The sequence below is a fragment of the Temnothorax nylanderi genome, unplaced genomic scaffold (genome assembly GCF_030848795.1).
Source record: "Temnothorax nylanderi isolate EJ_2023f unplaced genomic scaffold, tnyl_v1.0 TNYL_tig0237_pilon, whole genome shotgun sequence".
NCBI classification, from domain to species: Eukaryota; Metazoa; Arthropoda; class Insecta; order Hymenoptera; family Formicidae; genus Temnothorax; species Temnothorax nylanderi.
The window spans coordinates 117,659-138,880 of record NW_027249299.1 but is presented as its reverse complement, the minus strand read 5'-3'; the positions used below and the strand labels follow the sequence as shown (position 1 = coordinate 138,880).

Here is a 21,222-nt window from a genome sequence, read left to right as displayed (position 1 = left end):
ATACATAAATGGATAGCGAATAAATTACTTACCCATCGGTGCTCCATTATCGCTCGATGCCTCCCAGATCTCCTTTCTCTGCTCCTTCTCTTCCTCCTCCTCCTCCTCCTCCTCCTCCTCCACCGCCTGCTCTCAATGTCTCATGTCCCATCCCGTGTTGATCTTTGACGGTAGTGACGGCACTCGCACAAACGCACTCGGAACAGGCTAGCTACGATCCCGCGCGTATTATTCGCCAGAATATAACCTGCATATTAAGTATATGACAATCGTGTTGTCGCAGCTGACGCAAGGAAGATGGATCGCAGGAAGCAACGATCCGCTCGACAAAAATTAACCGTCCCACACGTCACACGTCCCGACTCCCGAACGAATCCTGCGCGACAGGAACAATTGTGAAGTCAGGCGGCCGCGGCCAACTTCACGTTAATCCGTCTCCCGCGTGACAACGTAAGTCGATGTAATGGCTAATTAATATGAAGTCGCGATTTGATATTGTGCGATATATTTGCGATTTACTTTTGCATAAATTCCACGCGAGGTGTATGTATTATTATCGAATTATTATTAAACTGCGTATCGATATATGTATCGATATACGGTTTTCCAGTTTTCGTTTGAATTATTCGTCGATTCCGGAAACGGCCGGCAAGTTAAATTCAAAGCGCGAGAAATATACTTGATATAAAATCTTAATCCAGTACAATATTAATCATCTTTTAGCTTTTTGATTCATATTTTAAATGCACAAATTGCTTGCACAGTGTCGCCTCGATTTATGAACAATTTACGTTAATACCGGGAACTAATTAATTATAAATTCGTTACGATATGTACAATATAAATTTCGCATTTGTCGTAAACAGGCTAGCAGCTAGCTATGATCCCGCGCGTATTATTCGCCATTTGTTGTTAAAAGATATTTAACGTGAAAATAATTTGCGCGTATGTCAAACAACTATATAAAATATCTGAAGTGCTATTATCTAAAGTTTCGACGATGATACGATAAAGTTATTGCGTTATATGTAACGATAACTGCGATTTGTTGTGAACTTTAAGACATTTTTCCTCGTAAAATAGCTCACTAATTAAACTGATAGAAACGCGTGAAAGATAATGTCATTGAATACATCAATTGAAATTTCTATACTATGTATAGATACAACAAGAGTTTTTATAGAACATTACTGCATTACATTTAATTTTCATAATTTATATTTTTAAATTTTAAATATAAAAATTAGACTCATCACCATTTTGTACACAATGAGCGACAATTTATGTAACAACGATTAAAATAGAGTTACATTCAACATATAAAGAAAGCGATAGTAAAAACTATATCGACATACTGATAAAGATTTAATCTTGTTTTAGATCAACAATTATTTATACTATAATTAACAAGATCTCAAACGCGTTTTTTTTTAATTAACATTATACACAAGTTATCTGCTTTAATAATAAAAATAATACCTAGAAATATAACAGAAAGTATACAAGTTAAATTTCAAAAGGGAGGTATCGCTACCACTGCAGGTCCTCCATAGCCGTCTGATAGGTGGGACTGTGATCAGAGTAGAACTGCGAGTACCAACGGCGGTATGCGAGAATGGCACGGTCCTCGCGCACCAGGATCGGCTGCCGCTCATATTTCTTGTAGTTCCAGATCATGATGTCGCGCTGGAACATCACGCACTCACCCAGAAAGACCAGATTGGCGTACGGCGCTAACAGGGGCGGCGAGAAGATCTGATGGGTCACCCGTTGCAGCAGCGGCTCGATCGGCGTTACTGTCTGCAGGATGCACATAGGTCCAAACGACGTGTCGATCATCAGCTCGACGTAACTAGGCCCGATCTGCTCGATGACCACGTTGATCTCCATCACGTTGAAGCGCTCCAGCAGGATCAACTTGTGGCACATGTGCAGGCCGGCTTTGTGCTTCTCCCTTCTGCCGAAGCCGTTCTCCGCGACCGCGAGATGACGATCCCCGTTGCCGCTCTCGATCCGATGGATCGACGCACCGTTCAAGTTGACACGCATCTTCGCCGTTTCTGCATCCGCGTTTGCGTCCTCGTCCGTCTGGTTGTCATACGAACAGTGCGGCTGCCATCCCCTGTTAGTGATCCACAAGTGTCGAGCCAGCCAGGACAAGTTGCCGGAGAGGAATATACCCGGGCCGTGTACCGCGTCCAGATGCGCAGGATCAGCCCCGTTCTCAGCTATATCCTAATGCACAGATCAACAGGTATTAAGTTTACTGTCCATTTGAAAGAACTTCTAAGGAAAAAGGATAAAAGAATAGAATAAGGAAGGAGTGAAGTAAAAGAGAGTAAGTCTCTCTCTCTCAATCTTTCTCTAATATTTTTTTCTCCAGTCCATGATTCTGGAGAGTGATTCTTGACAGCACTCTCGAGTGAACACTAATGATTAATTTAATTCATCTATGTTTTGTAACGTCTTATGAACTATAACTGTTTTCTTTCTTTCCTAGTTTTCTACGAGTGACTTTTGCGTGATAAAGTGTATACATATCTATTATATCAGAGAATTGAATGCGCGACAAACCTGTATGTGGCAGTTAATGAGGAACTCATTACGACCTTGGTAGCGCCATGTCCCGTTGGAAATGAATGTGTGCGGCTGGGGTTGCCAGTCAGGCTCAACTGATTCGGAGTGATACCAGACGAAGATGAGGTGATTTACTTCGCAGGACTTCCAGACTTTTGCTCGAGCGATGTGTGGCACTGTGCAAAAAAAAAAGCAAACGACTAAATAGAGGTAGAATAAATGCATCGATAGATAATTTCTATAGCTTTTCGTATTTCATGATTAAATGATATAAATATATTCTTTCATATATAATTAAATATATAATATTGTATTACAATTATTACATAAATAAAGCAAAGCTATTTACGTTAAACCGAGTGTTTCGTTAATCATAGGACTCGCTTTGAAAATAGATTCAAAAGACAGTTCATATAAGTTCATATAACGTAACTGACGTTTTTTAATTATGAATCCATTTCTTGTGTCGACTCGCAGTTCGTACAACTACTTTAATTGTTTCTTGTCAAATTTATATATTATGTACGAAATGAAGAAAACTATAGAACATCATGGCATAATATTTAAAGAATATTCGGCAAGAGTATATATAAATAATATAGAAGCAAGTATAAGAACTGCGAATAACTAGGCCGGCAAGCGATGTATATCAAGACCCACGATCTACCAAGGGCGCCCGAAATTTAAACGCAAATATTTGTATGTTAAAATGCGTAAACAGGTATTTCGATGCAGGAATGTGGTTCGAGGGTGTAAAAAACATCCAGTCCGAACATCTTAGCCGATATAGCATACAGAAACTATGGGAAAAAAAAGGGTGAATAGATATCGCCTGAAACGATATTATGTAGAACTTGATTAATACCCTTTTCAGTATAAGGTATGCTCTCGCAGTAGCCATCCTCTCCGCGAAACTTCCAGCTATGAAAGGGACACTCCAGGCAATCTCCCTTGACACGGCCACCCTCTGCCATATTTGCCCCTAAATGCGGGCAATACGCGTCTAAAATGTTGACTACGCCTCTTTCGGTTCTTTAAGAAATTGGTAAAACGTTATGTGATAAATATACAGGGTGTCTTATCCCAAAAGTTCCAAGGTATATCTTAAAATGTATGGAAGAAGTGAGGGAAACTTAATTCGAAGGAAATTCCGCACTCCAACGTACCTGAACACCGCGAAATTTTCACCGAGAGCAGACACGTGTTTCACCTGACCCCTTTTTATCTCCGAGCTCTCGAGTAGGGCGAACCATCCGTTCGGATAGACTGGCGGTAGTTTACCCACCTTCCGATTTTTGCTAGCCGTATGAACACTGCCGGTCTGCCGCGTTTTACTCTCACTTCTCAAATCCTTTAACAAATACCAATTTATAATCTTAGAACACTTTGCAGGGAAAACACAGAATCGGATAAATCGGATAAATCCACTTGGTCGACACTCACTTTCACCCAGTTGAACTTGAAGAAATACGCAAAGTAGATTAGAAGGACCAGCGACCAGATGACAGTGATCCAGATGACCAAATCCAACATTGTCACTTTTATCCCGGTATCCCGTTCTCTCGATTTTCCTTCAGCTTCCTTATTTCGACGTGCCAATAGACACGTGTCCTCGCGAGTCCTCGCTCCGTTCAATTGCACAGTGAGAATGCAATGTATACTGGAGTGATCGCGCGCTCTCGTTGCAGGAGAGATAAACAAGAATGTGCAAAAGCAAAACGGCCAGAAACGACGACGAGGACGGGAGTTAGAAAGACGGGAAGAAAAAGAGTTAGACGGGTTGGAAGAGGGTGAAGGAAGGGAGAGAGCGAGGAAACTACTGGGCGAAGAAGACGACGCGCGCGTTCGCCGGTAGCCGGGACAAAAAAGGGCAAGGAGGACTCCTGACGAGAAGGGACAGGACAAGGACAAGGGCGACAGTGTGTGGCGAACGAGAGGACGAGAGGGAGAGAGAGAGAGAGAGAGATCGGGAGGAGAGCGCGATGATGAACGTTCGGTATATTTTAGTTAGTATGTAAACGCGCACGTGTGTGTGCATCAGCGATGCGTATGCAAGACCTATAGCCGAAGGGCTAAGGGACAGGCCGGTTGTAGAAGATTGGAGAACGGGGGCGAACCCGGGGGATACGACAGAAAGAGGAACGGAGAACGCGCGTCGCAAATAGGGCAGGAAAGAAAAGAAAAGAAGGTAAAATAAGGGCTTGCTACTAGAAAAGGCGCTCTAGCTCGGAAAAGGAGAGACCGTCCGGAACTTGTAAGGGTTTTTGGGCAACTGAAACACACGTGAGGTCCATCTACGGCTTATATATGCCGACCGTACCCTGCCGACCGTTTCTATCGAAATGCCGTGTTTTTTTCCCAAGTCGACCTGTCGCTCGTCGCCGATCGACTCGGTCCCGCGTCGCGTCACGTAAACGGTTACCCGATTATGTATGCCCGGCCACGGAGACGCGGACAAGCGAACGAGCAGCTTATATATCGTGCCACCTATATCACCGGATCTAAAACCGCCGCGACTCCTCTTCTTCTCCACCTTCTCCACCTCCTTTTTCCTTACTCCTGTAAGATTTTCGAATATATATAAGTGTACAATTTTCAAATAGAGATAGGCTCCTCTGAAGGAAGGCACGGACGGACGGCAGATAGATTTGAGCCGCTGAGCGAGAAGTACATAACGTAATTTGGAGAGAAAGAGAGAAAATCATGCGTGCGAGAGAGATAGATCGGTCGAAAAGCCTTGCGGTAAAGTAACGTCGTTATATTGAATCACAAGATCTTACACTCCTTCATCGTCCTCTTCGTCTCGACTGACCGGCCGGTGTGCCTTCCTTTATCGAGACTGTATATCGATCGCGATGCCACCAGCTCGCCGATGTATCCGTTCGTCCGTTCGTTCATCCGTTTAGCATATCGATTCCAGCGGAGAGAATGTCGCAAGGATTCGCATTTATATTCTGATGTTTTCCCGCCTTCATACACGATCATGTTGCCAAGACGAACGTGCTCCTCTTCTTGTCCCGGCAGAAAAAAGACTATTCCTCTCCTTCCGGTTCGTCTCGTTATTTTGTCATTGAACGCTATCGAACGGCGATCGACGTCAATAGACCTGTTCGTTTTAGCTGAACTTATTGCACGATTCATCTTCCTCTTTTTCTTTTCATGTTAAAGAGAAAAGGAGAAAAGATGAACTGTGCAAGAAGTTCAGCTAAAACGAACAAGCTTACTAAACCTCTCCTCTCAGTCCCTCCTTAAGTTCCGACCTCCAAAATCCTTACGTCGCAAAATTCAGCTTCGTTTTTCAAACATCATCCGAAGGGTATCGTATGAATGCAACGGAAGATATTGCGCTTGTTCATCGAAGCGAAATATGAGTCGGGGCATCGGGTCGTATAAAAAAAGCACTGGTTACTAATGCACCCAAAAACAGAGGTAAAAGCTTTAATGGAAAAACCTGAAGCAAGAAGCGTATGTATAAATTATTAATCAGATCTTGTCCTAACGGAATTGCAAGCGATTCAACATGTAAATTGTATGCGATTACTCATACGAGACTGCACTCTTGCGTTTCATGACTCTGCTTTAGAACAAGAGTAAATACTTCGTGTTATATTTTTCGTTGCTCTGCATTTCTATAAAGGATCATCAGCTTCACTTTTTCATCAAACTGGTACATATTCCGTTTCCTATCGGATAAAAATGTAAGTAGAAGAGAAAATTGACCTGCGAGCATTCTCGGATTGAGAGTAAAATGTCTCTGACGGATCGAGGAATAGACGGTCGGAGATCCGTTTTTGTAATTTAAAAATCTGTGTCGGGTTACTGGCCGTCGTTATCTTAAACATTCTGGGTGAGCGTAAACACACCGCGCGGTCAGCCGAGGTAATGTGAGATGTGGTGTAACGCTTCACATCTCCGATGCACACGAGAACAAATTAATTATTCAAACGTGAAGCGAGACGAAGAAACGATCTCCGCCGAGAGATCAGCGATGCCGATAAGCGGCCCTTTTAAACGGCGCGTTTTCCCATTTATCAAGATTTCTCTCTTTCTCTCTCTCTCTTCCTTTCTCCCTCTCTCTCTCCCTCTCTCTCTCTCTCTCTCTCTCTCTCTCTCTCTCTCTCTCTCTCTCTCTCTCTCTCTCTCTCTCTCTCTCTCTCTCTCTCTTTCCCTGTCACTCCTCTCTTCTGTCTGCCTTCCTTCCATGTCCAAAATTCTAATGCTTGCCGCGGTCGCCGGTCCGGTGGGGCGTAATATTATTCGGTGAGACGCCAATAATGAGGATCGTTTGCGATCGCTTCTATGCTCTATTCGCTCGCGAAGCTCGCGTCGATCGAAAATGAGCAGGACGGAGACAGCTAACACGTGCCGTACTGCGTGGCAACGATCAAAATGTTTAAGCAATGCGTCAGCTCGAAAGTGCTTAACCACCGATTTTTGCGGCAGAGAATACGCAGGCGATCATCTTTCAGCTTTCAGCCGGTACCCGAAACGCACTTCACGCGCGAGTAAGCCGCGCGTTACCTTCACCGGAACGATTTGAGGATCTATAAAAAATCCGAGGACAATTCAGGCCAAGGCAGAGAAGCAGCTTTAAATTAGTCGCGTCTAACGTTTAAGAAACATCAAAAGATTAATTACTTGTACATTGATAGCTAACACAAAAAATCATCACTTCTTTATATATTCTTGCACACAGAATGGCAGTTTATAGGCAAGGACAATTTCAGGCAGGAGAAACTCCCCTTCTTTGTAAACATTTATTTGTTGATAATTAACTCATAATTAATGAATGGCAATGTGATCAACTGCTTCAATTAATTAATTATTTAATTCAATTTTAAATTTAACTCAATAAAATTGATTTTAAAAAATTAATTTGATTAATTTTAAATTTTACCTAGCATCCGCCGACTATTATTCGCAAGCTATCCTATACAATTCACTGCTAATTCTCGACAATCATCAGCCATTGTTAATTCTCACTTCGCGTTACGTTGCCGCTGCGAGAGGAGCACTGTAATTTAATTATCATATATTTATCTCAATCTTTATTATAGGCTGCGGTCCACTTGACGCTACAAATGCTTCGAAGCATTCCTCTTCTCTTTTCTTTCAATGAAGAAAGAAGGAGAAGAAGAACGCTCCAAAGCATTTGTAGCGTCAAGTGGACCGCAGCTATAGTCACATATAGTGCTGCGTTCGGAAACGTCACCTGAGTGCACACGAGTATACTCCCTTCTCTTTCTATCTCAGCTTGTTAGAAGGAAAAGGGAGTATACCCGTGTATACCTGGGTGACGTTTCCGAAGGCAGCCAATATATTATTAAGATAACGGACGAAAAATACCTCTTTAAATTTGCGATAATCAAGCATTGCGTCTCTGTTTCCATCCTTGATGAATAGCTTTGATGTAACATTCTCTTCGACACTGTTTTCCTTCTCGTAGGAGGTAGTGCGACCACCGCGTCCCATGTCTTTCCGTTCTTATCGTCTGCGCTCATTTCGAGACACCGAATACCATAATATTTCCTGAGATGGCATTGAGGCGCAAATACCAACGGCACCGAATTGCTGGCCGCTGGTTCCGATAATTAAAGCGACCACGATATAACAGTGATTAAAACTTAATCGCGCCAATTTTTTAACTCAACCAGCTTTAAATAAAAACTACGCAATTCGTTGTTCCTAACCTAATTTCTCCTAACCTATGTTAAACAATGAAAAAGTTAATTATTCCATTAATTCTAAATTAATCCGTGTTAAGAAAATAATATAATGTTGTTTGGTATTAATTACTGACGTGATTGCCGTTTGGATGGAGAAGAAAAACCGCCCTACTGTCTCCAATCAAATAACACGTCTCCATTGCCGGATGGCGGATCGCCGCCCCATCGACCTTTAACCCGCCCCATGAGAACGGCGCTTTAAGAGCGGATCCGCGGAGGATTCCGGCCATTCCGGATCCAGTCCAGGATTCCCGCACTCGTTTTCCCATCTACGTCTGAAACGGACAACCCGCGACGGACGTTACCGTCGAAGCAAAGTTGATACAGCGTACTCGCGAGCGAAATCTTTAATTTTGATAGAACGACCTTACGAGAGGGACGCGCGAAGCGCTTGCCACGGGCACAGAGTCTTAGTCGGGGAACGTGTTTATTTCGACGTCGGGAAGCAAGGCCTCAGGATGGGTGTGCCGAAATTCTTCCGATACATAAGCGAGAGATACCCCTGCCTCAGCGAGGTCGTGAAGGAACATCAGGTATTTAACGGAGGGAGAGGGAGAGGGAGAGACGGAGGGAAGAGAAAAAAAGCAATACAAATCCTGGGGCGACGGGGCCCCTTTTCCCTTCGCCCTACCATGCGCCTTCGTCATTTCCTTTTTTTCCTTATTGCGCGCAAAACAAGATTTGCCTTCTCTTCAACGTTTCAGTAAAGATATTATTTTTTTTACAGGCTTCCCCCCCCCCACCCGTATGCAGTAATCACAGTCATTGACATTACTCCCCTTTCTTTTTAGATACCGGAATTCGATTATTTATATTTGGACATGAACGGTATCATACATACGTGTTCCCATCCGAACGACGACGTCTGCTTCCGCATCACCGAGGAGATGATTTTTAAGAATATATTTCACTACATAGAGGTGCTATTCAACATGATCCGCCCGCAAAAGTTGTTCTTCATGGCGATCGACGGCGTCGCGCCTAGAGCCAAGATCAATCAACAGAGGGGCCGGCGTTTCAGAGCCGCCAAGGATGTCGAGGTGCAAGAGGCTAAAGCCAGGTCCAAGGGTATCCCGATACCCAGCGAGAAGAGATTCGACTCAAATTGCATAACCCCGGGAACGCTCTTTATGGCTAAACTGGGCGAGCAGCTCAAACGTTTTGTCGAACATAAGATTTCCACTGATGATGCATGGAAAAAGTGTAGGATACTGTTCAGCGGCTCTGAGGTAATCCTCCGACAATGTAATATAAGAGAGACAAATATAATTTGCCCTCTTCACAGAAATAACACAGGACTGAGATACTTGTTATTCAATAGAATACAACGTATTGAATCTGTTTTAGGTCCCCGGAGAGGGAGAGCATAAAATTATGGATTACATAAGGTACATGAAAGCGAGCAAGGATTACGACTGTAACTCTAGGCATTGTTTATACGGTTTGGATGCCGATTTAATAATGTTAGGTCTCTGTTCACACGAGCCAAACTTCTCTCTTTTGAGAGAGGAAGTCAAGTTTGGTAAGCAGCAAGTGAAAATGACCCCCGAGGAGACAAAGTTTTGCCTTCTTCACTTGTCGCTTTTGCGAGAGTACATAGAGCACGAGTTTTCGCCGCTCAAGGATAAGCTATCCTTTACATTTGATATCGAGAAAATAATCGATGACTGGGTTTTGATGGGTTTTCTGGTAGGAAACGATTTTATTCCCCACCTGCCAAATTTACACATTGCCAACGGTGCACTGCCAATTCTGTACCGTGCATACATGGAAGTATTACCAACTTTAGAAGGTATGTTATCAGTTATCTTAAGTTTATATCTTTATATAATTAAATAAATATAATATATTGTTTTGCTTCAGGTTACATAAATGAAGCGGGAACATTAAAACTCGATCGTTTTGAAAAGTTTATGGAGAAACTTAGTCGTTTAGACGTAGAACAGTTTAACGAGCATTACGCCGATATAAAGTTTTTTGAAAGTAAAACAGGTAGAAGGCCCAATGAATCTGAACGTCATGTATATAAAAAATCAGACGACAGCGAGAACGCATCTCCAAAGAAAACGCAAAATAAAGATTTAGATGCTCTTGTTAAAAGTACTACGGAGATGGTACTTATTTAAATATTTTTTTTATGATCGCTGTAGATAGCTGAATAAGTGAAAATTAATGCTTTGCAACACAGTCCTTAGGTAATTTTGACGATGATGATGATGTCTTTATAGAGTATAGAGATATGGATTTAATAATAGATGATGAATCCGATAGTGATATATACAATATGGAATTTGTACAACATAAGAAAGATTACTATATGAACAAGTTAGAATATGAGAACGTTGACGAGTGAGTATTTTATAGATACGTATAATTTTACACAAAATGTCTGACGTTAGTATTCCAGTATTTTTACAAATATCATTCATTTATTTCCAGAGAAGTTTTACGTTCGCAGGCTGAGGGCTATGTGAGAGCGATACAGTGGAATTTGCATTATTATTATCACGGCTGTTGCAGCTGGTCGTGGTATTATCCGCATCATTACGCCCCGTATATTTCAGATATAAAAGACTTCAAGGATTTGAAGTTAGAATTCGAGTCGGGAGACCCGTTCTTACCTTTTCAACAATTGCTAGCTGTGTTACCGGCATTTAGCAAAGAACTATTGCCAGAACCATTTCAATCGCTATTGACAGAGGATTCTTCTCCCATTATCAATTATTATCCACATAATTTTAAAACTGATCTAAATGGAAAACGACAGGAATGGGAAGCAGTTGTACTTATCCCATTCATTGACGAGAAACTGTTGTTGGCTGGTGAGTAATATTCCTCTTCTATGTCTTGAAAATATCCATATTTGTGTGAAATACAATTTAGATGAATTATATGTTTATTCGTCGATTGTAAGATATAATTATAAGCACTAAGAACGAGCTTGTTCGCTAGCCCCTTTATGAAAAAATTTAGATGTTTAAATAATAAATTTTAAACTTTCCTTTAAAATAAAACTTTCCTTTAAAAACTTTCCTTTAAAAAATACCAATATAAAACTTTTAAATTTCTCTCTACTTATCTGTGACAGCTATGCAGCCACACTTATCGAGATTGTCGACGGAAGAACAAGCAAGGAACAAACATGGGCCGATGTGTTTGTACTCGTATACCGACGAGATCCGAAATGTTCATAAAGCAACCGTATACTTTCCAGAATTTGTCAGTCACGCTGAAGTAAAATTAATGAATCGCGATGACATTTTCGTTCCGAGAGAACAGTTGATTCGAGGATTGTCCCCAGGTTTTGATCTCGACGTTTATTATCCAGGATTTCCTATACTACGGCACTTGGATCATACAGCGCATTTGGACAAAGCGAAGGTACATATATTGGAATTCGATATTATTATAAATCTTAACAAGTTGTTATATAAATATCTTTGTTAGGTCAAAGTATTTCAACAACCTTCAGTCGGGGAAAATATGATTTTAAGCATAATATCGAAGCCAACACCAAGTTTGACAACTTTAGCGTCGGAGCTATTAGGAAAGAGTGTATATGTGGAATGGCCGCATTTGAAGGAGGCCCTCGTGATTGGCGTAGCTGACTGCAACGTGAAATTCAGTTTAATCAATCAGTTAGACGGTTACAGTGACGCTAATCTAAAGAAAGAGGATGTAAAGGCCGCGTTAGCCGCGGAATGGAAGGCGCACAAAAAACAAATCAAAGAAATGTAAGATGACATTATTAATGCTCTCATTTATGATAGAGTAATATTGAGAACGTAATATAATATTTTGGCGATATTTGCTTTTAGACATATGTCACGTCTTGGGATAGATATTGGCAATACGGATCTGTTGCTTTTTACTCGCTCATTTCTGGGTAGCAAATATATTTTTGGTGTTCAGGGAAAAGTTACAATCGAGAAACAGTGGAACGTTTATCCTACGGTTTACGCTTATCAGACTGTAGTCAGAGATATCTCTGTCTACAGCAAAAAATTGACAGTTTACGAAACTATGCATGATATTTTTATACCAGGAACCTTTTGTTTCATGTTGGGACATCCTTATTACGGTGCGATGGGAGAGGTACAATCATTGGATTTCTTGTATCATATTAGTTATTGAGATTAATGATTCTAATGATTCTAATTAAATTACTTTAAAACTTATTGGGACGGAATTCAGTTTCACTTAAAAAGATTTTATGAATCTACAGGTTATACAAAATAAGGATGTTTCAAAGTCGCGCAGAATCAAAATTTCTATAAAATCCGTAAAGGAGCCAACATTCGACGCCATTAAACAAGCCTACACGCAACAGAAGACGCGATATATGCACGGCAGTATTGCCGCGCAACGTCTTGGAATAAGTAGTCATCTTTTAAGCAGAATCACTGGGACAATTTACGTTATACAACCAATGAAGGAGGAACTTACAAAATATAACCTCGGGTTGAACTTAAAGTTCAATAAAAGGAATGAAGAGGTAAGAAATATATACGAAAACAAATTTTATTCATTATATTAAATATGACTGATAATGTTGCACATTCTTAATCATTTTCCGTTTTTAATCTATCGAAATTTTCGAAGGTGCCTGGTTATACCAGAAAGGAGAACAGCCAATGGTTGTATAGCACAAAAGCGATCGAACTGATTCGAAATTATATGACGAAATGTCCTGTCTTGTTCGAACGTTTGGCCCTCAATGTGACGAACGACATTTTCCAAGAGGGAGACCTCTTCAATACGGGGTACATTGCGTATTTTCTTATGTCACAAAATATGATATAATATATATATATAATATAATGATGTGGTAATGCAACGTGAACATTGTATAGATCGGATGAACTGAAAGATACAGTTGCGTGGCTGAAAACAGAACTGCACGGTTTAGACAGTCGCGTTTGCGGGATGGACGTCATCGAAACGGACCTGATAAAACAGATCGAAGAGGAAGTAGAGAAATGCTTGAAGACTGAGGAGACCATGGCGAAAACAGTTTTTCTGCAAGTGAAGCCGCAGTTACTTTACAAGCCGGGTTTAAACTTGCGTAACGTGCCGCCCGATCCAAATTCCCAAAATCGTTTGTTCGATAGAATTCGCTGTATCAGAAGCGGCTTTAGCGTACCGCTCGGAGCTAAAGGCACTATCATGGGGGTACTAAAGGGGACCAATCCGCTTGACACCATGTACGACGTTCTGTTCGATAAACCTTTCATGGGTGAGAAATACATAACTTTCCGGAACTTCAAATATTAAGTGCACTAGAACTTTTATGGAATATTTTTTGCTTACGTGTACATTGCAGGCGGACTTACGCTAAACGGTTGCTCTCAATTTCGCGGTTATCGCTTGGCAGCTACGGACTTCATAAATATTAGTTTCGGCGAAAGAACGGAGCACGGAAATCCGAATGAATTGATGGAATGTCGAAAGCAAACAGCGAATTCCGCTTCTCCCAGCAAGAATGATCAATCGTCGAAGGTACCGTACCCGCCAATGCAGCTCGCTAAGAAGGGCCTTGAGAAATTAAATCGTGAGATTTGTTTGGGTATGGCGCAACACGGCATGATAGAATTGGGTCCGAAAACAATACCGTGTAAAGTATTACAACAGAATCCTCAAAACGCGCCACCTAATCCTAATCAAGCATCCGAGTTTCAAGCGTTATGGAACGAATTGCATAAGATACAGGTAAATGTAGCGGTGTAGAGTTGCGAGGTTGTTTCACGAATCTTATAGATATTTTGTTACAATATTTGCTTTAATAGAAGCCGAATGGACCGCCGGAGAAAGTAGCATCCAGTCCAATGACGAAAGTCAAGCCATTTAGCAATAATATGCAATCGGTAAGCACTGAGTATTGTACTTTTAAAATTCTATTTGTTTCATTGCTATATTTCTAAAGGATCGTTATATTACAGCCGCAAGATCCTAGCGCGTTTTTGAAAGCTGTGTTGAAGATTCCTGACGTAAATCCGCAAACGAGTAAGCAAGAAAGCAAACAATCTACGCCGCAACCAGCGGGGACGCTTCAGAAAGCGACAGTTTCACAGAAAGCTGAAACTTTGAACCCTCCACCTTTGGTACAACAGTTGTTCGATGTATGCATTTATATTGTGTTAATTCATTTATATTGTGTTATGCCTATAATAATTTTACATCTAAAGATATGTATGCGTTTGTTTAGCACGCTCGACGAACCGAACAGAAAAAGGAGAAAGTAAATCCGGTCTGGTATAGCTCGCAACTGTTAAGACATTTCTCGTATAACGGAGCTGGCATACCAAAATATAATTATATTGTCGACGAAAAGACAGGTTTAATTAGCGCCCACGTTATGTTGGAAAATGCAAAGGTTTTTAAAGGAGATCCTTGCACCACTCACGAGCAAGCCGCAGAAAGCGCTGCAAAGAGAGCGTACAAGGTAATAATAAGTGTATAAAAAGTTTCCTTCGATCTTGTTTATTTTATTAATGTGGCGCTTATTGTTAGGTGTTAAATTTGAATAAGGCGTCAATGCACGATACGAAAATAGTGATGACGCCTCAGTGGTTTAATACTCAACAAAATAACTGGATCCAAAATATCCGGCCTCCTATGATGCCTCCTATGGGCCCTCTGAAAATGCCGCCAGTCCCGCAGACTGTGCCTATGCAGCCTAACTTATTTTATCCAAAATGGAATCCAAAAATGCCACCGAATCCAGCGTTCGGACAAGTCGCATCGTATAGCCAAGTCATGCAGCAGCAAGTGAGACATCAAGGGCAACAGAAAGGTCCTCAGAACGGACCGAAGATGGAGATCAGGAATAGCACCGCGTTCGTTCCGTTACAAGCTCAGAAAAAGAGTAGAAACGCCAGCGTACAACAAGCCTCGAAGGAGACGAATCCGAATACTAAGAAGAGCTCCAGTCCTAAAGCGCAGCAGCAACAGCAGCAGAAACAAGCGGAAACGTTGCCCAAGGTTCGTAAATAAAAGTTAAGTCGTTTCTTTTTGTCGCATTGATGTTTGTAATCGAGAATCGCCAATTTCTCTCACGCAGAAACAGAAGCCGGAAGTTGTAAATAAGGCCAGGGAGAAGACGTCAAGCGAACCGCAGAAACAACAGTCGCAACAGCCGCAACAAAATGCGGGGAAATCGTCCAAACCCAGGAAATCACGCGTCGCCGCGAAATTCGGCGCACCACCCTTATCGAACGGTGGTGAACCCCCCCAGTGAAAACTCTGTTTTATCCTTGGGATGGGGTAGATCTTTGCAAATTATATGTAAATACAAGATAATTATATCGATCCATCCTTTCCCCGCCATCGTTCGTTTTCTACATTTTTATAATAAAACCAAGCAGACCTTTTACTCCGAAGATTTCCAACGGACCAGTACATATTTCATTTCAAAGGCTTTATATTGACGCACCCAAACTTTTTTCGCATTTACATACGATCGCATGTCTGTGCACCAAATAATACTTAAGAGATTCTTTCAAGTCAAATGTATATACACGCACTGAACTTACATACGTAACGTATAATATAAAGAATATAAGTGAGAACGATTTTATTTTGTATCGAATGACTTATTTTATTTTTTTTTTTTCATTTTACAATGCATCGGTGTGTCATTTATACTAATGACTTTTTATTTCTTGATTTCGCAATACTTCATCACGACAAATAAGTAATTTTTCAATTGTAAGAAAGGGTTGAAAATTATTTATCCAAATATATTTTAGGATAATTATAATATGTACACAAAAAAATTGGAAGTAGAACTAAATCATGAAGATTTTGGTAGATGTATTATTTATGATCTTTTTTCGTTTATAACATATTTTACTTTTTATTGTAAAGTATATCGCATGTGTGCGTAACGATCAGTTTGTACTGTTATTTACATTATTATAGAAGTGGATTAGAAGGAATATGTCATTTTTTTCTTTTATCTTTCGAAGAGTATTTCAGTTCCTAGTATAACATTGGACAAAAGTAGATTAATTTTAATACTTAATAATGCATCACGATTGTTAGAAGACTGTGAGATACTGATTTTTATTGCAACATATTCGCCAATTTGCATATAAGCATAATATGAGGCAGCATTAAATGTGTTGTATATGTAAGACATTGAGAAAGTGATATTGATTAAGTCCCTAAGTAGAAACATATTATCTTCGATGAATTTTTCTGTTCCTCTTTTCTGTACTATAAACAGCGAAACAAAAATCAAAATTAAACAGAAACATGAACTCAACAAGATGTTTCAATTTTATTATACAATATATAATTGCCAAATATATCTCGCAATCTCTCTTATATTCTTATCGTATATTATTTCTGATTGGTTTTATGTATCTTTCTCATTTTCCTTTATTAAATCATGAATTATTATTGTTATTACATTGTTAATGTTTCAGCTGTTATCCATTCCCTGAAAATCGAATATATTTCATTCACTTTAAATCACTTCAATAAAACTTTACATACTGTTAAAAGGATTAAAGAATTCAAAATAACGTATCATAATAGTCTCATGTTCCTCGGAACACAAAAAGGAATTGGATATACACATTAGTTTCTTGTTTCTATATATATTTTACTGTCTTTACTATAAATATTCCTTTTATTATCGCTATTTACTTCGCATCACGCAAATTTTTGTATTCGGTACACTAAGCGTTTCTATCACGATCGATGAATATCTTACAATCGTCAAGTAAATGCGTAAACCTGTATAAAACACAATTATATACATTGCAGCGTTTATTATGAAGAGATAAATTATGTCAACTTCTGTGTGTTACATATATCTTAAATCGATTACTTCATACAGTAAGATTTGTCAATCGGCACCACGAAAGTTCTATTGTCATATATCCGTCTTCTGATGGCATTGATTACTAAATTCCTTTAGTACGTCGCAAAGTCGGCCCCTGTTCGTCTTCTCGCGCAAAATGCGCGTGACGTCTTCCTTCTGCAAGACGGCGGCGAGGTTCTTTTGATTCTCCAGTCCGGCGCGTAACCATTGCGCGGTCCATTCCGGACACGTTTTGTTCAACGCTAACAGAACCTCGGCGTGAGGCTCCAAATTGTGAGGCACTGCTCCACCTAACGGAAATAAAGAAATAAATAAATAGGCGATTGAACGAAACGGCTTCACGTTCGCAAATGCGTATGTATGTACATCCTGAAACATTCTGCTTACCGACACAATGCAGAATCGCGGCGACAAGCTCTTGTCCGATTGGTTGAATAAACGTCTGCAGGTGCGGGCTTTGCACAATCGCGTGACTAAGAAAATGCCCGGCCGCTTTGGCTGTCGCCGTCTCCGGGAGCGTTAGACAAGCGATTCCTGTAAAAAAGAAATACAACTACATACATTGTACGGGGATTTTTTTAAATATTTCTACGAATACATCGATGATATTGCGCTTACCGCACTGCAACATATCCGGTATTTGATCCGGGATTTGCAGCAACAACCGGGCGTTCTTCTTACAGATCTGCGCAAGCACGCCCATGTACGCCTCCATCAAGTCCGACCACTCGGACAGATCGCCCTGCACCGATCTGCACACCTTCACGCCGTTCAAAGTTAACGAGCTCATTTCCGCGAGCACCGGACTCACGATGTTGTCCGGATCTCTGCCGAACAGCAACACCAGCTGCTTCAGGAGATTTAACGCGGCTGGATGCGGCCAGATTTTGTAAGAGGTCAACAGGATCAGCAGCAAGGGCCGTGCCTCAATCTCCGGCTGCCGCAACGCGGACAGGGATCGTTGCGCGCACATATGCATCGCCTCCAGCGTGGCGTTGTCCTGGCTCCACTCGGGGTGCGTGACGATCTGATTGAACACCGACAGCACGCCGTCCAGCACGGCCCTGCCGATTGCACCCTCGATCGTGCTGAAGAACATGGTGACCATTTTCAGGTAATTCGTCACACCGAGCCGCGCCGTGAATAACGGCTGCCCCAATAGCTCCTTTATCTTCGTCACGCATAGTCCTAGTGTCGCCTCCAGGTGCACCAGTTGCTCCTCCATAGAAGACAACACATTAAGCAGCTTCCCGGCCGCATACATGAGCCGTAAACCTTCCCCACCGCCAGGCTCGACGTTCGGTAGCGTCTGACTGATGGTGTGAAGAATGGATGGCGCGTAAGGGGCGAGATATGGCCCGCACTCCCTCGTCAAATCCTTCAGTGCCATACTCGCAAACGGCGCTGTCGTCGAACCTCTGGTCAATCCTTGAATAACGAGCTGCAACACTTTCTCCAGCCACGGTTCGGGATGTTCTCCTATCCATTCGGCGTATGCGCCCAGCGTCGAACAGGCACACGTCAGTACCTGGCAATGAAACGAGCCAAATACTTATGTGATATTTCTGTCGCACAAACATATTTCTATAGAGAAAAAAAGCTGGCTAAAAATAAATTATTTCGAAAATGTAGAGAAAGAAAAAAAGTATAGTTTGCAATTAATCATTATTTTTAAGAATGATCGTTATATATGTACCTCTTCAGGATACAGATGATAAGGTATATGAACAATAATCAAGTTTATCAGCGCAGGGATGTAACAGTACTCCTGAGTACCGACGCTCTCAGAGAGAGCTTTGAAGGCGTGTAACGTCGACTCTATGTGAGTCCACGGTGAGTCTTCCAAACTCAATCTTTGTCCGAGAAGTGCCAGCAGATCACTGCCGAGAACGCTGTAACAATAGTCCAACGTGTCCGCCACGTCCTGCCTGTAACATCTGAAAAGCTCGCGCTCATCCGCGTCTCCCCTCTCGTTCGGAGATGTGGGTAACGTCGACTTTCGCAGCAGCGCCTGGGCCAGTCGAAAGTAAATCGGCTTCAACGCTTCCAGAGCCCGGTTTTCCAACGGTTGATCTAGCGTCGCGAGATCGTCCTGTAACGCGTACCAGAATCCAAACGGGATACAGCTGCGTGTTTCATCGGTAGGGTAACGTCCCTCCAGTTCCGAGCACTCCAATAGCAGCTCGATCAGTCCCATGGCCGTCCACGTATGCGCCTCGTTGGAGTTCTCAGCCAGAGCGATCAGAAACGCCCGACTGTGGGCCTCTCCGATGGCGGTTAATATCTCGCAAAAGTATTTTCTATTGTACTGCTTCGCCATCAATACCAAACTCCTGGCCCACTCCCAGAATGTCTGTGGCCGTTTGTGAAGCTCGTAGTGCGTTACAATCATAATTAAACAATCTTGTACTACATCCCAGCTCTTCATGTTCTCATCATCGCCATGAGTCTCGTCTCTTTTAACGAAAAGAATCGAATGATACTTTATTTAATAATTCGATAACTTATTTATTACTTTTTTTCTATTGCTATACAGTTAAATATTACGATATCGGTCTTTCAATAATGCAACTTACTTGTTAGGCGCATAATGGGCTGCAGCCACTAATAAATAGGGATAGATCTGGCCGGTGGTCTCTAAACATAGCTGGCCAACCTTAAGCCACGATTGAGCGCATTCCAGTCCCAAGGAGTATAATACATCGTCATTGCCTTGAGAATCCAGATTACACATTGAAAAGACCCGCTGCAAGAACCATGCAGTTTGGCACCAGCTGTTGATTAAGTTGACAGGAGCTCCCCGCAGTTTGGCAATCTTCGCTTCTTGTCTCTTCTCGTACTGAAAATAATCGCAGGTTTATCATCAGTTTAAACTCGTCGAAGAGTAAAAATTAAGTAGCGCAATCTGTATGTATTTTATATTTTACCTCAATGGGAAGCGTCGAGAGCACTCGAAGCAGTAATTCTAACGCAGATGGGGAATCATAGGGTAACATGTCGAGCAATTCGTCGACTATACTCCTGTCCTGTTCCCTGTTTTCTGCACTGTAAACGCTGGCCACAAACGCGGCTAACTGAAATCGTTACATGTCGGGTAATTATACAAAGGTCCATTTACTTATTTACAGTATTCTCCTTTATTCTTAAATAACACGGAGAAGGATGTATTACCGCTTGACAAAGCTTTATAAGGATGCATAAGGGGATGTTGGGTCTCCTCACACTATTGAGCAAACGTTCCCTTAACACCGGGTACTCAGCTTCAGGCACTTCATTCCACTGTTTGGATATCTTCGCGTGCAAAGTCGTCGCCGCAAAAAATTGCACTTCGTATGACTGCAAAGATAATAGGCTTCGTTTACACATCGGTGAAAAAGAAAAGAATCAGCTGATCAGATCTGTATTCGTTCAAAGCACTTGTTTCAAAATATTGCCGACATGCAGGAAGAATTAAGGTAAATCAGAAGTTTCACAGAATAAAGAGGAAGAGAGGCTAAACAATTCTGGCTGATAGGTACCTTGGAAGGATCCAAAAGTTGCCAGACAAATTGCCAGGCCTCGGGGGAGGCTTGCACCTGCAGGAGCCATGAGTGTGCCTCGTGATTGCCCGCCGAGTAAAATTGCCTGACCGCGTCGTCGATGACCGTTGCATAATCCATACCAAGCGTTTCGCACGACACGTTGACAGCGTTACCCGTGTCCGTGTTCCTCTTATTAGGGCAGGTCGCGCACGTGGAGAGCCAACACGACGGCCGGGGCTTCGTGACGCGCGTATGTACATTTAACTCGTCCCACCGCTCGTGCGTCCTCACGGTCCCTTATCATCTTCGGGAGATGCGATCAAGCGCGAATATTTTCCATCCGTACGGTGACACATAACCTAACCTAACCTGATCTAACCTAACCTAAACCTGTAATAATTCGTCGCGGAGCGTCACGAACCGCGAGTTTGGTCGCTTGGCCTACTCCGCACTCTCCGCAGTCCGCAAACAGCTTCCACGCTAAATAAAAATAACACAAATATTTATGATCACTAAAAGAGAGTCGATTTTCACGATTCAAACTTTCGGGCTTACCGCCACCTCCCAT

General features: G+C 41.8%; 3 protein-coding genes and 1 long non-coding RNA gene across 9 annotated transcripts; 2 read left to right on the top strand and 2 right to left on the bottom strand.

The window, feature by feature from the left end:
• The first annotated feature begins 206 nt into the window (after positions 1-206).
• LOC139779680 (uncharacterized) lies at positions 207-2,932 on the top strand. The gene is made up of 3 exons (XR_011719957.1): positions 207-450; positions 1,667-2,254; positions 2,501-2,932. It is a non-coding gene; the product is annotated as an uncharacterized lncRNA (long non-coding RNA).
• Positions 1,158-8,498, bottom strand: Nvd (cholesterol 7-desaturase nvd). 6 transcript variants are annotated; one of them, XM_071718106.1, is made up of 9 exons: positions 8,378-8,498; positions 7,924-8,282; positions 7,475-7,591; positions 5,358-7,121; positions 4,021-5,136; positions 3,744-3,928; positions 3,443-3,609; positions 2,575-2,753; positions 1,158-2,235 (listed from the first exon to the last, which is right to left on the bottom strand). In XM_071718106.1, exons 5-9 carry the CDS (start codon positions 4,108-4,110, stop codon positions 1,531-1,533), a joined length of 1,326 nt encoding a protein of 441 aa, XP_071574207.1. In that variant the 5' UTR covers positions 4,111-5,136; positions 5,358-7,121; positions 7,475-7,591; positions 7,924-8,282; positions 8,378-8,498; the 3' UTR covers positions 1,158-1,530. The 6 variants fall into 6 exon arrangements, with proteins under 6 accessions (XP_071574207.1, XP_071574206.1, XP_071574208.1 ...); XM_071718105.1 differs by having other exon boundaries at positions 4,021-5,683; positions 5,802-7,121; XM_071718107.1 differs by having other exon boundaries at positions 6,802-7,121.
• Positions 8,499-8,569: 71 nt separating this feature from the next.
• Positions 8,570-15,629, top strand: Pcm (5'-3' exoribonuclease pacman). The gene is made up of 18 exons (XM_071718093.1): positions 8,570-8,836; positions 9,095-9,532; positions 9,651-10,095; positions 10,167-10,417; positions 10,492-10,652; positions 10,743-11,125; positions 11,392-11,684; positions 11,751-12,037; positions 12,122-12,398; positions 12,529-12,798; positions 12,906-13,066; positions 13,157-13,539; positions 13,627-14,012; positions 14,090-14,167; positions 14,243-14,422; positions 14,509-14,745; positions 14,814-15,284; positions 15,364-15,629. The coding sequence occupies exons 1-18, from the start codon at positions 8,762-8,764 to the stop codon at positions 15,538-15,540; spliced, it is 4,953 nt and encodes a 1,650-aa protein (XP_071574194.1). The 5' UTR covers positions 8,570-8,761; the 3' UTR covers positions 15,541-15,629.
• Positions 15,630-16,890: 1,261 nt separating this feature from the next.
• Positions 16,891-21,213, bottom strand: Cdm (importin-13-like protein cdm). Its single transcript, XM_071718094.1, has 8 exons — positions 20,652-21,213; positions 20,305-20,469; positions 20,061-20,207; positions 19,710-19,972; positions 18,830-19,589; positions 17,752-18,661; positions 17,521-17,667; positions 16,891-17,423 (listed from the first exon to the last, which is right to left on the bottom strand). The coding sequence occupies exons 1-8, from the start codon at positions 20,790-20,792 to the stop codon at positions 17,185-17,187; spliced, it is 2,772 nt and encodes a 923-aa protein (XP_071574195.1). The 5' UTR covers positions 20,793-21,213; the 3' UTR covers positions 16,891-17,184.
• Between the last annotated feature and the right edge of the window lie 9 nt (positions 21,214-21,222).

Bases quoted from the DNA above. Each gene is read 5' to 3' on its own strand.
- Pcm (XM_071718093.1), top strand. From the start codon at position 8,762: ATGGGTGTGCCGAAATTCTTCCGATACATAAGCGAGAGATACCCCTGC. The intron at 11,685-11,750 runs GTACATATATTG...TATCTTTGTTAG, and splicing joins CGCATTTGGACAAAGCGAAG to GTCAAAGTATTTCAACAACC. The intron at 14,168-14,242 runs GTAAGCACTGAG...GTTATATTACAG, and splicing joins TTAGCAATAATATGCAATCG to CCGCAAGATCCTAGCGCGTT.
- Cdm (XM_071718094.1), bottom strand. From the start codon at position 20,792: ATGGATTATGCAACGGTCATCGACGACGCGGTCAGGCAATTTTACTCG. The intron at 19,973-20,060 runs GTAAAATATAAA...GATTATTTTCAG, and splicing joins TCTCGACGCTTCCCATTGAG to TACGAGAAGAGACAAGAAGC. The intron at 18,662-18,829 runs GTACATATATAA...TTTCATTGCCAG, and splicing joins ATCATCTGTATCCTGAAGAG to GTACTGACGTGTGCCTGTTC.
- Nvd (XM_071718106.1), bottom strand. From the start codon at position 4,110: ATGTTGGATTTGGTCATCTGGATCACTGTCATCTGGTCGCTGGTCCTT. The intron at 3,610-3,743 runs GTACGTTGGAGT...AATTTCTTAAAG, and splicing joins GAAAATTTCGCGGTGTTCAG to AACCGAAAGAGGCGTAGTCA. The intron at 2,236-2,574 runs GTTTGTCGCGCA...TCTGTGCATTAG, and splicing joins TCATTAACTGCCACATACAG to GATATAGCTGAGAACGGGGC.